Genomic DNA, 13,521 nt, shown 5'->3' with positions numbered 1-13,521 from the left:
TTATTATACATATCCTATATTTTTTATATAAGCAATATGACTACTATATTAGTCAGATATATACTACGCGTCTCTTTATGGGATTTCTGAGTGGTGGAAGTCATGCACGAGTTCATCTGGACGGAAAATCTGATTTTCTCATGCTGAAGCTGTTTCGGTAAATAGAGCTGCGCGCGCGCGAGCGCACGCATGAGCAACAGTCGCGCGGCGGAGGATGCGCACAACACGAGCAACAGCCAATAGAGCTCATATAAAGCAGAACACGGTGAATTCCGACTCATCTGCTCGTTTAGAGTCATGAATGTGATCTAGGAAACGCTTCGCTCATTCAGTCGTTTTGGGGTCCTTTATTCTGGACCGGTTCGTCGTCACGGTTCGGCGGAGACGCTTCACATCACAGGTGACTGATTCCTTTTTCATCCTTTCTGCGTCCATGCTGTGGTATAGCAGGCTCTGCCTCACACGAATGCGAATGCATGTGAGATGTCGTATTCAGGATGAGCCTGGATAAATGAATTCATCTTGGCTCATGTGCGTCCCGTTTATTCCTAGAGATCCGTGAGCGCACATATTCCCTGATTTCATATCTAGCAAGGAATCCTCGCTTTGACCAGACCTGCGCGAAACGCTTTGCTGGAGAAAATCTTCCCATCTGATTCGGTGTGATGCACTGATGAGATTCTGATGAACGGATCGGGTCAAATCCGGAGGAGACGCGGATCTGGAGCCCATATGGAGAGGAACGAGATCATTTGTTCGTAAATGAAGATGAATCGAGAGCTGGTTTATGAGCAGAACCGGCTCTCCGCGTATAAACGGATCTCAGACAGATGTTCGGGTTATAACGCTTTGCTGGAGAAAATCTTCCCATCTGATTCGGTGTGATGCACTGATGAGATTCTGATGAACGGATCGGGTCAAATCCGGAGGAGACGCGGATCTGGAGCCCATATGGAGAGGAACGAGATCATTTGTTCGTAAATGAAGATGGATCGAGAGCTGGTTTATGAGCAGAACCGGCTCTCCGCGTATAAACGGATCTCAGACAGATGTTCGGGTTATGATAGACCAGATCTGAGGCCACATGCGATCGCACCCGCTTTATTCTGGTCTGGGTTGCGCTTAAAACAGCACGGGTTTGTTATGATGAGTTTAGCATATGAATCATCAGAGATCTGCAGTTATTGATCACTAATACAGGATCTTTCGTTAGGCTCATGCGTACCAGGAGAAGAGGGATCTCTCCCTAGTTGTAGTTATTGCAAATATTGTGAAGTCACAGCCTTTCAGTTGCAGCACAAATGTTGTTATTAATTTATAATGGTTAAACCATCTGTTCTCTCTCTCTCTCTCTCTCTCTCTCTCTCTCTCTCTCTCTCTCTGTATGTGTTTTCACATGCATATGTCTGTCATGATTTCCTACAGGTTCTGCGTGTGGTTTCGGCAGGTGCAGTTCACAGTATAACCTACTGATGGCAAAAGTCAAACTGCAATGAAAACAATTCTTGTAAAAACTATATAAAAACACACACCTGCTAGGCTACTTGAAATAACATATGATCTTATAACTATGTAAGTGTATTAAAAATACAAGAAATCATGACATGAATATAAATAAACGTTTAATAATGCATCATTTTCAAGTTTAAAAAAATGCATTTTATTAAAAAAATATATATAAATTAAAATATAAAAAACAACGTAATTTAATAATTTAGCATGAAAGCAATCACAGATCTTAATGCAAGTGGTGTTACTGCAACATAAAAATGCCAAAAAATAAATAAATATATATATAGAGAGAGAGAGAGCGAGAGAGAGCACAGCAGTCAATGATAAATTAATTATAATTTTTAATGGTAATAATTCTTGAGAATTTTTAATGATAACTATTTAGTGGAACCTTCAAATAAATTGATTATATATATATTTTTGCGCTGATTTTCTCTCTCTGTTTTTCTGCCTGTTCCATTAGATACGCAATACTGTTGCGTATCTAATCAGTATGTGGATGCAGAAACTGGGAGTCCTGATCAAGAGCAGCGTGTTCTCATTCAACGGGATCTAGACCAGAAAACTGGACTTCAGGACTGCAGGATTATCTGAGCATCACTAACAGTGTTTGGACTCCTCGCTGCATATCTCAGATCATCTATTTTGGATTATTCTTCTGAGGAGGAGTTTCTTTGGAGAGCATGATTACTTCCAGAGCTGGAATACTAGAGACTAATCTAGTTTTTGTGGGCAAATTCAATTACAGCGGCGAATCCCTCATGTGAACTGAGCAGCGTCTAATTTGTTTTGCTGTAGGACGTGCATTGACTTCTGCAGTTTGAGGGATCTTTCTTCGGCAAAATCAAGAGTTCTGAATGTTCACAATGTGTTTTCATTAAGAACTTTCTCTTGGAACTTTATTCCCTCCATATATTGGGACGAAAGCCATTCTGTTTGCTGTTGGTGTGGAGTTGAATCAAATGGCTCGACCCGGCTCTGGAGTGCTGGTGTCGCTGGGAGGCGGATACTCGTCTCAGAGCATGGCTAGGGTGGTGGTTTGGGAATGGCTGAACGAACACGGCCGCTGGAGGTCGTACAGCGCCGCCGTTTGTCATCACATCGAAAACGTCCTGAAGGGAGACGCACGAGGGACCGTCATATTGGGGCAGGTGGATCCACAGCTCGCACCCTACGTCATAGACCTGCAGTCCATGCATCAGTTCAGACAAGACACAGGTGAGTCACAGAGACATGTTTACTTATGTAATGTGGATTTGAATTGAATGTGAAACGGTGCGTTCAAATAAGTTCGCAAATTTATGAGTTGAATGCACTTGAACGCCATTCAAGTTGTAATTACGATTCAGAAACTCTGAACTTTTGGTGCATTCAACTCAAGTTGGGAGTCAGGTGTGTTCAAGCAAAGACTTTAGATATATTAAGAATAAGCTCCACCTTCTAGATAAAGAACCAATCGCCAATAGACTGCATAGCACCCGCCCACTTTTTCAGTGCCGCTGGTTCCGAAATTATTTTTCCCATTCATTTTTCCCATAGGGATTTTTAAAAAGTCTTCGTTAAATTGTTACACGCCATGAACCAAACCAACCAGCTATGAGGATAATCACAACTTGACAAACTTTGATTTGAAGCACAAAAGTATTTGAAAAGCAGAAAAAAAATACCAAGATACAAGACTGTGAATTTAACAACTTAAATGAGGAAAAGAACTACAATCCCATGAAGCACTGCGAAAGATATATGACGGAGAAATGTAAAACTATTAATTGAACGTTTTTGGTTGTATCTATAGATACAATGTATTTTAAGTTTATTGCAAAATATGCATATATATATACAAATATTTTAGTATTTTGAGAGCGTAGGGAGATCAGCGCAATTATGTCATATGCAGTGCATTCATGGGAGTGGGCGGAGTTTCAGATCTCTTATTGTACTCGGTTGTGACTAGAAGGGATACAGCCATGGCTGGAAGTGATGCAATATAGATTTTGCAAGACTTGCGTCACTTCTGGCCGTAGCTGCATCCCTTCTAGCCACAACAATAATCTGCGTCTATTGCATCCGCCATATTTTCTCACTGGCACGCCCCCAACTGAATGCATTTTTTAAATTTACAATAAAACTAGCTAAGTTGCATATACAAAATATCATAGTACTATGCAATTACAATAAAATACTGTATGATTAAATTTTACAGCACCTTCAGATATAGAATAAATGCACAAAAAAAGCAAAAACACACATAGTGTGCATTCTTTACTCATCATTTTATAGAAGTAGTCTACAAAAAATTAAGCAAGAAAATAGTACATTGCCATCTTGCTCCAATCAAAGTGACTCGCATCTGTTGTCATAATTACGACATCCCAACTCGTAAATACGAACTTCCCAGGAGGACTTGAGCGCACTAAATGTGTAGACTAGTTTCTAACCAGTTCCCACACACCAAAAGCACACCTTTCAAGGTTAAACGTTCAGCAGAAGTGCATCAGCAGAGAGACTGAATGGATCGTTTGAGGGAAGAACTCGTGTGATAGTGCATGAATGCATGCGTGTGTTTGCGGTACGTTGCATTTGAAGTCAGCTAGATGAACAAAGACAACTTGAGGGTTTTTGGATTGTTTGGGAAAGCTGTGCAGTTCCTACCAAGAGCAGATACTCTCTGAAGACAGTCTCTCTCCCCACACACGCATACACACACACACACGCACACACACAGATCGGCGCGTCCCCAGGGCTCTCTGTTCGTATGATGCCATTGCCGCAGGCCACTGTTTTCCCTTATGAGAGAACAAAGGACCTAAAGTAGAATGGTTCAGGGTTAAATTAGGACACGTGGGATGCTCTGTGGAAAACCGAGCTGTGTGTTATTTTGGTGCATGTTGGTGTTCATTACAGTACAGCTTTTGAGTGTGAAAATTTCCATTTCTATGGCAACAACATCACTAAAAAGTATTTCAAAATTCATGTTTTCCTTCAGAGTTTGGTCAGACAAACAGATGGTCCAGACCTCTGACTCGCATTGGTTGAGTAAATGTTCCTGTATCCTGTATCGACTAGATCAAAGAGAAAGGACTTTTAAAGAAGGCACACATCAGCTTTGATGTCGCTGCCATGTGATCTGGATGCTGGCTGCTTCGAAACCGCAGTATTACACTGCAAAATGAAAGTGTTTTTGTCTCGTTTTTCAGTAAAATATCTAAACATTCTTAAATTAAGGTACTTGGGGATTAAGAAGCAAAAGACACATATGATTAGTCTTTTTCTGAAGAAAAAAAAGATCAAAATTAAGTGACTTTATGCTTTAAACAATAACAAATATCTGTCAGTGGGGTAAGAAAACTAAAACTTGTTTTCTCTTTGAATGAAGTTTATTTTTTCTGACCAATGTGGCTGATGTTTTTATTAAATTCATTTAGCTATTATTTTCCAAAAGAAAAAGGGAAAAAAGACTTATTACCTTCTCACATAAACGTTTCTTGATTTAAAAATGTTTAGATATTTGTACCAGTGTTATTTTAGTGTCATTGAGATATATTGTAGTTTTTGTTAATATTTTTAAATAAATTAGATTTTATTTATATATTTTCTGCTTTCATGTTGTGTGTTTTTGTTATTTGTTATGTTTCACTAGAGACCTTATTTACTGTGCTACAGAAATGGTGAAAAGTGATAGTAAATAGATAATCATGAATTTGTCATTTTTTTGTTGTTTTTATGTCTATATATATACTTTTTTATTAATTTTTATTTTAGTACATCAAGTTAAACTAAATAAAAATGAGAAATGTTGCATAAGAATAAGTGATTTTTTTATATATTTTATTTTATTTGAGTTAATATTTATTTTATTTCAAAAAAGAAAAAAGAATTGTTTTAGTTAACTAAAATAACCCTGATTTGTACAGTAAAACAAGACAAACATACTGAGTAATAAAACACATTTTTGCAGTGAAAACTTCTAAACTAGTTTATATTTTAATGAAATATACTAATAGATTATTTCATTTCCATTTAAGCCTTTGGCAGGTGTACATTTTATCAATTAATTTAGCCAGCAATTCCTATTCAGACAGCTTCATTATGTTTGATGCAGAACAACATAGTGACTGTACTAAGTAGCATAAACCAGCATAAACTACTACATTTAGTCAGTACTGAGTCATGAGTGAAATCTGGTCTCTTAGACTAGATGGGTTCGACTCAACTTTGATCAGAAATCTGATGTAAAATCATCAAAAAGTAATAATGAATAGACATTTCTCTGTATTGTCGTAGTTACAGCATTTTGCCTTTATAGGCCCAAATGTGTTTGTGTGTGTACAATTTTGGAGCACTTGTGTAATATTCTGGATTGAATGTATGCTTGCTTATTTTAGGTGTCCTGGTTCTTCCAGATGGAGCTCTCTTAATAGGCTGTAGAGTTCTGAGATCTCTCTGTGTGTGTGTGTGTCTGTGTGTGTGTGTGTGTGATGCTGGTGTCCCTCCCTTACTGCTTGGATATGTGTGATTTTCATTGAGGTTTCCTCATGTGCAGTACGTATGAAGTATGGGACTGAGTCTAATAAACAGCAGCTGTTGCTAAGGTCATACTGACTTCACTCAGCCCTTCAGAGAAAATTACAAGACCAGAACTGCTCGTTTCCTCAGCCTTATTTCACGTGGGATACAATACATGTAGAAAAGAGTTTGATGAAAGTGCTGCTCGTCTCTACTGAGATGTTAGGGCATTGTGACTGGTTGCCAGGGCATTGCTATGTGGTTGTTAAGGACGTTTTTGGTCATTTTTAATGCTGTTGTTTTTTTTAGCACGTTACATGTAGAACAGTATTTAGTGTGTTCTGACTGATTGTCAGGGTGTTGCTATGTAGTTGCAATAGTGCTGTGTAATGTTGCCAGGACATTACTAAGTGGTTTTCTAAGGTGGTTTTAAGCATGTTTTTATGCAGTTGCCAGGGTTTTCTAAATGTTTTTTTTAGCATGTTGTTGTGTAGTCACTAAGGGGTTCAGATTGGTTACCAGAGTGTCGCTATGCAGTTGCTGTGGTGCTGTGGATTGTTTCCAGGGTGTTGCTATGTTTGTTTCTTGCATGTTGCTATTTAGTAGCCAGGGTGTTCATATCGGTTGCCAGAGTGTTGCTATGCAGTTGCTGTGGATGGTTGCCAGGGCATTGCTATGTGGTTTCTAAGGTGTTTTTAAGCATGTTTTTATGCAGTTGCCAGGGTTTTCTAAATTTTTTTTAGCATGTTGTTATGTAGTCACTAAGGGGTTCAGATTGGTTATCAGAGTGTCACTATGCAGTTGCTGTGGTGCTGTGGATGGTTGCCAGGGCATTGCTGTGTGGTTTCTAAGGTGTTTTTAAGCATGTTTTTATGCAGTTGCTAGGGATTTCTCATTTTTAGTATGCTACTATGCAGTGGCAGTTTGTTCTTATTGTTTACCAGGGTGTTGCTATGTGCTGTCTGGTGATTTTAAGCATGTTTTTATGCATTTGCTAAGGTTTTCTTCTCTTTATTTAACATGTTGCTGTGCAGTAGTTAGGTGGTTCTGACTGGTTGTCAGGGTGTTGCTATGCAGTTGCGGTGGTGCTGTGTGTGTGTGGTTGCCAGGGCGTTGCTATTGTTGCAAATTTTTCTTTGTTGTTTTTGCATGTTGCAATGTGGTTCCTAGGGTTTTGTTCAGCTGTTTTCTGGTCCAGCTGGTGGAAATGCTAAAGTAGCAGCACAGCTCTCATGATTTGAGGAATCATTCATGTCTGGAGCCGGATGATGATCACACTCAACTTTATTACTCACTGTTAGAGATTTCATCACATCTTTGATAAGGAATGACTGCTCTTTGTGTGTGTGTGTGTGTGTGTGTGTACCTGGTATTTATCACGTTATGGGGACCAAATGTCCCCACAAGGATAGTAATACTAGTAAATTTTGACCTGTGGGGACATTTTTTGAGGTCCCCATGAGGAAACAAGCTTATAAATCATACAGAATGAGTTTTTTTGAGAAAGTAAAAATGCACAAAGTTTCCTGTGAGGGGTAGGTTTAGGGGTAGGGTTGGTGTAGGGCAATAGCACATACAGTTTGTACAGTATAAAAACCATTACACCTATGGAGAGTCCCCATAAAACATGGAAACACAACATGAGTGTGTGTGTGTGTGTGTGTGATGAACGGCAGTGTGAGATGTGATTGTGTGTGTTTGGATGGGGTTTGATCTCTGGCCAGACTGAATTGATCTGTTCGTCTCAGAAGAGAGCCTGTGGTTTTCTGCAGCATTGTAGACGTCTTCTCTTACACGTCTCACACAGATTTGAAAAGTGACACTGTAATCATTTGTTTTGTTCAGTTGACTGGTGTGAAGTGTGTACTTTACAGCAGGCCAGAGATATACTGTATTGAAGGGCGTGTAGGATCCGCCAGTCAATATTAATAATCAGTCAATCAATATTAAAAACAAAACTGACCTAAAAACTGAACTGACCCGTTATGCAGTCTTCCTGTAGCACAAACATTAGTGCATGACACTAACAATGCCAATGTCATGGGTTTGAGTCCCAGGGTATGCAGAATTCGAAAAATGTAGGCTATAGCTTGATTGCAATGTAAGTCGCATGCATCTGCCACATGCATAAAGGTAAATGTGAACTTTCGAGGAAATGTACTGTTATTTGCTAGTAGTAGCATACCCTACAACATCTAACATTAACGATGGGTTGCATAACAATAGCTGTAGAAATTCAGATTATTATTATTATTATTGATTATTAGGGGTGCGATGATAAATCGGTTCGTGGATCGATTCTGCGATTTCCGCGAATGCATTGCGATTCTCTCTTGAATTGATTCTTCGAAGTTCCTTACACACACAGACCACTTGAACCTAAAATAATCATTCAAGGTTGAAGTGAATTACAAGGATGTTCACAGTGGGCTGTGTTTATATTAATCTTCCGTCATAAAAGCATAAAAGCCGAGGTGCAAGTACATTTAACCACTTACATTATTCAGCAAAATATTCTCTACATCTTTATTATTATTTTAATAGTAATTTCAGCATTTTGGGATTGGCGACTTATTTCTTATTGCGCATATAATAAGAGAACATATTGATTATAATCAACAGTTCTTAAAAAACAAAAAAGAAAATAGGATGGAAAAATAAGAATTAGGAATAGGAATCAGTTTTCTTGCTGCTAAAAATAAACATTCTGCTGGATAACGAACTGCAGCAGGCATCACATAGCTGCTTATTTGCATAATTATTTTTGCAGGACAATCACTGTCACTCATATTGCTGAAAAACATTATAAATTGACCCCACAAACCATGATCGTCAGTCAACAGGGGCAGAGATAAATCCACTAATTTACTAATATTTCATAGCAAATGAAATAAAATAAAACAACATGCCATGGCAAACATATTGAAAATCAGTGTGGCTAATTTTTTGTGACTCTTAATTTAATCATAATAGCCTGTGGTCCCTGGTTGGCCAGCCACTTTGTGTCATGAATATTAATTAGGCTATGTGATATCTGATTGGCTGAAAGGCAGATGCTAGTAGGTGAGCTCTATAGTCATAATAAGATTAGATTAGCTTTTTTTTTCAGTCCAGTGCCAAAGCAGCCGCTTGGCTGGCGTTTCTGCTTGGTCATGAAGTTTGTTTTATGCATCTGGATGCTTTTTGCCCTTCATGCTGCTGTCAAATAATTTATCTGCCAGAAAGTAGACGGGACGTGTTTCTAGTCGATTCTAGAGGTGGAGGGGTCAGGTGTTTTGCATGATTGTCTTTGGCTGTGATCTTTCGGTTTACCTCAGAGACGATCAGTTGACATGTTAAGATTTTCACAGATCTGTTTTGTCCGTGAGAAAGTGATTTGTGAACTCTCGAAGGCTTATGTATGTGGTGTGTGGTCACGAGTGTGTCAGTGTGCTCTTTGAGTACAGGTTTGTGTTGTGCAAGTGTTGTTTGTAGGACATTTACGTGAATAGAGTCTCATACCTGTGTATTCTTACTGAGAATGAAACTTAGGAGTGTGACTGTCTGTACAGGTAACGTGTGGAGAGCAGTTTCCCAGAAAACACAATAAGGGTTCAAAAGTTCGGGTTCAAAATACTTTTATTCATCAAGGATGCATTAAATTGATGAAAAGTGACTAGAGAGTAAATACATTTATAAAGATTTCTCTTTCAAGTAAATGCTGTTCTTTTGAACTTTCCGTTCATCTGTGAATCCTGAAAAATAAAATGTATCACAGTTTCCACAAAAATATAATAATCAGAAATGTTTCTTGAGCAGCAAATCAGCATATTAGAATGATTTCTGAAGATCACGTGACACTGAAGACTGCAGTAATGATGCTGAAAATCACAGCAATAAATTACATTTTACAATATTTTGACATAGAAAACAGTTATTTTACATTCTAATAATATTTCACATTTTTACAGAATTTTTGGTCAAAAAAATGCTGCCTTAATGAACAGAATAGACCTAAAACTACCTCTAAAATGACCCTAAACTTTTGAATACTAGTTTACGTTTACGTTAATGTCTGCACCGTTAATGAAACAAATCATATTGTGAAAAATTTTGATGGTTTCCAAACAGGTTTCCTTGTTGCTCCTCCCCCTCATCTTCTATTCGTCATGCCCACAGATAGCCCCATCAGACACAGCAGCTTTAGGAGTCGTGTGTATTTTACCGGCCGTCTGACAGATGAGTTGTTGAACTTGCAGGGCAGTTCATTACTGCAACCTTTTGTGTATTAATATCATGCGCAGAGTTTGTACACTGAAGCATTTTAAAACAATTAACCTGTAAAGGTTATGTGGGAGAGCCAAGACCCCCCCCCCCCTCCTCCTCGCTCTCTCTCTCTTTCTCTCTGTCTGTCTGTCTCTCTCTCTCTCTGTCTCTCTGTCTCTCTCTCTCTCTCTCTCTCTCTCTCTCTCTTTCTCTCTGTCTGTCTCTCTCTCTCTCTCTCTCTCTCTGTCTCTCTGTCTCTCTCTCTCTCTCTCTCTCTCTCTCTCTCTCTCTCTGTCTGGTCAGCACTTGTCTTGTCTTGACTGGGGAGATTAATAATATCAGCCAGATGCTTTTTGGCAGCAGCTCCCCATGCGGCCGATCCAGAATGGAGTAGCGTACGGCCACAGTTTCCACTTTGCTCATTAGGAATGACAGCCAAAGGTGCTCTTAGAAGGAACTGCAGTCTCAAGGTGAATTTTAATCAGGCAGAACATGCCACGTCCTTTAGTTCTACTATTTTACTTTCTGACACAAAGTTTGAAACAGGATTATTATTGTTGAATAAAATTAAAACCATCCAAAAAGTCTTTAACTGACATTAAAATGAATGACAAAAACACAAAACTTTTACTAAAATCAAAAAGAAAATGTAAAATATAAATAAAAAGCAATTCTAAATATTAATAAAAATTGAATCTATTATATTTTTATTATGAAAAATTAAAAATACAAAACTAAAATGAAAATGTAAAATATAAAAATTAAATGTAATTAAAAATATTTATAAAAACTGCATTTTATTATATTTTTATTATATTTCATTCCATTTATTGTATGCTTTTTATTACATAACTAATGTACATTAACTGTTCTTCTTAGCAATACAGCAACTGGAAAACAAACCAGAAAACTAGATTTATTTATTTACATTTCTTAAAGAAAATGCAAGTGATGTCAAAGTCTTTGATTAATATCACCCAGTGTTATTTTAGTTCTGAGAAATAGTTTAATAGTTTTTTTTTGTATTTTGAATTAGTTTGTTTTTGTATTTTCTGTTTTCATCTTATTAAAAACTTACTAAAACTTCTGTTTTCAAAGATGTAGTAATTTTGTCATTTTTATTAGTTATTGTTGCCTATGTAGTGTTATCCGTTTATTTCATTCATAATTATTTTTGTACTTCAAGTTTAACTAAATGAAAATGAGAAATGTTTCCATGGCAACTAGTTGAAATAAAATAAGTTCATTTTTAAATTTTATTTTTGTTTCAATGTTTTCTTATGGGGTTTAGTTTTAGATAACTATAATAACCCTGTTTCACATAATTCTTTGATTTACACTCAGCTCATCTTAAATAAAAATCCTTCTGACATGTTTTGAAGGCATCAAAATTACAAGCTCCGCCCCCAGATAGTTTGATTGGAGGCTCCGCCCACAGATAGCGTGTGAGAAAAGTGGAGGTGTTGAACCGCTCTGGTTTATGATGGGGTTTTCCACTGAATATGTGCATGAGCATCTGTGAGATAACGCATTTTGGTTTTCTCTTGCCGGAAATACAGTGGTCTTATCTGAAATACTGTGCATCACTGCAAAGCATCTACTGTACCTCTGAGTTTACTGTAGTACTTCATACGGTATATGTGTGTGTGTGTGTGTGTGTGTGTGTGTGTGTGTTGTTTACTGAAGTGGACTTTGTTGGACCAGCTTCCTTTAGCACAGACGCTCGCGATGCATCTGTCTGTGTGTGTGTGTTCTGCTCTTATGGCTTACAGCTCGAGTCTTTTAAGTCTTTTTGTGTTGCAGCTGAACTGCAAGCTCTGCAGTAACTCTCTGCTAACTAGCAGCCTCACAGGGCCAGTGCAGTGAAGCCACTATCTGTATCTGTTGCAATGGTGAAATTTTCCATATCTGTATCTGTACTCGGATACCTGAAGGCCCACCTTTGTTCACAACAATATTCAAAGTCCCCGTGACGTTTCCATTCGTTTGTGATTTATAAGGATTACAATATTTTTCTGTGTACGTAATAAATATACACAGTACACATAAATATATTATTTAAACAAACTTTTATTTTGGATGCAAGTAATCGTTTGACAGCACTAATATATAAATATATATAATTTTACAACTATTTTATCATATCTTATTTTTCTCATAATAAAATATGTGGTTAAAGTCATGGGATAAGTGTGTAGAGTTTTGAAAACTGTGTTCAAGCAATGAAAAACGAACTAGAGTTTGGTCCACATGAACTGCTGCTGTGCAGACTGTAGTTAGAGTTTTGCACATGTAGCTCCAGTTGTGCCCACTGTCATTTAGCAATCGAAAAAAACTGTAAGTCTTTTTGTGTTGCAGCTGAACTGCAAGCTCTGCAGTAACTCTCTGCTAACTAGCAGCCTCACAGGGCCAGTGCAGTGAAGCCACTATCTGTATCTGTTGCAATGGTGAAATTTTCCATATCTGTATCTGTACTCGGATACCTGAAGGCCCACCTTTGTTCACAACAATATTCAAAGTCCCCGTGACGTTTCCATTCGTTTGTGATTTATAAGGATTACAAAATTTTAAAACATATTTTTCTGTGTACGTAATAAATATACACAGTACACATAAATATATTATGTAAACAAACTTTTATTTTGGATGCAAGTAATCGTTTGACAGCACTAATATATAAATATATATAATTTTACAACTATTTTATCATATCTTATTTTTCTCATAATAAAATCATCATTAACTGAAATAAATTATACAAATATTCAAAGAAAAAAATATATAAAAATACAGCAATATTCAAAGACCCTTTGACTTTTCCACTCATTTGTGATCTATTATTAAAAATATGTTTTACTCTCAATTTATACCCAATAAAATATTCTAGTATAAAAAGTATAAATGTGTTAATTTTCCAAAAATGTATAAAAAAGCCAATTTTTATAAAAAATAAACTTTCTAAGTGAGCAGTTCTTAACCAGAATAAGCTGCACATTGGTCCAGACTTAATTTTGTCCATCAAAAGTCTGATGCCATGAGAGAAAACCACCTGCGGTCCAGACAGACTGACAGGAAGAGAGAGCGGAAACCAGTGTGAGGTTTGGGTTCAGGGAAGAGGACAGATGAGGAGAAAATCTGTGTGTGTGTGTGTGTGTGAGTCTGTGTGTGTGTGTGTGTGTTTGTGTGTGTGTGTGTGTGTGTGAGAGGGAGAGAGTGAGTGTGTGTGTGTGTGTGTGTGTGTGTGTGTGTGTGTGTGTG

The 13,521-nt window shown here is 37.5% G+C and overlaps 1 protein-coding gene across 1 annotated transcript in view; it reads left to right on the top strand.

The window, feature by feature from the left end:
• Nucleotides 1-200: 200 nt before the first annotated feature.
• Nucleotides 201-13,521, top strand: part of LOC107560027 (E3 ubiquitin-protein ligase DTX1-like) — an 18,544-nt gene continuing 5,223 nt past the window's right edge. The window contains exons 1-2 of the mRNA XM_016244085.1: nt 201-400; nt 1,976-2,730. Coding sequence (XP_016099571.1) covers nt 2,475-2,730 — 256 coding nt within the window. The 5' untranslated portion in view covers nt 201-400; nt 1,976-2,474. The remainder of the gene's footprint in view (nt 401-1,975; nt 2,731-13,521) is intronic.

The sequence above is a fragment of the Sinocyclocheilus grahami genome, unplaced genomic scaffold (assembly GCF_001515645.1).
Source record: "Sinocyclocheilus grahami isolate Dianchi unplaced genomic scaffold, SAMN03320097.WGS_v1.1 scaffold708.1, whole genome shotgun sequence".
Taxonomy (NCBI): Eukaryota; Metazoa; Chordata; class Actinopteri; order Cypriniformes; family Cyprinidae; genus Sinocyclocheilus; species Sinocyclocheilus grahami.
This window is presented reverse-complemented; position numbering and strand designations above follow the sequence as displayed.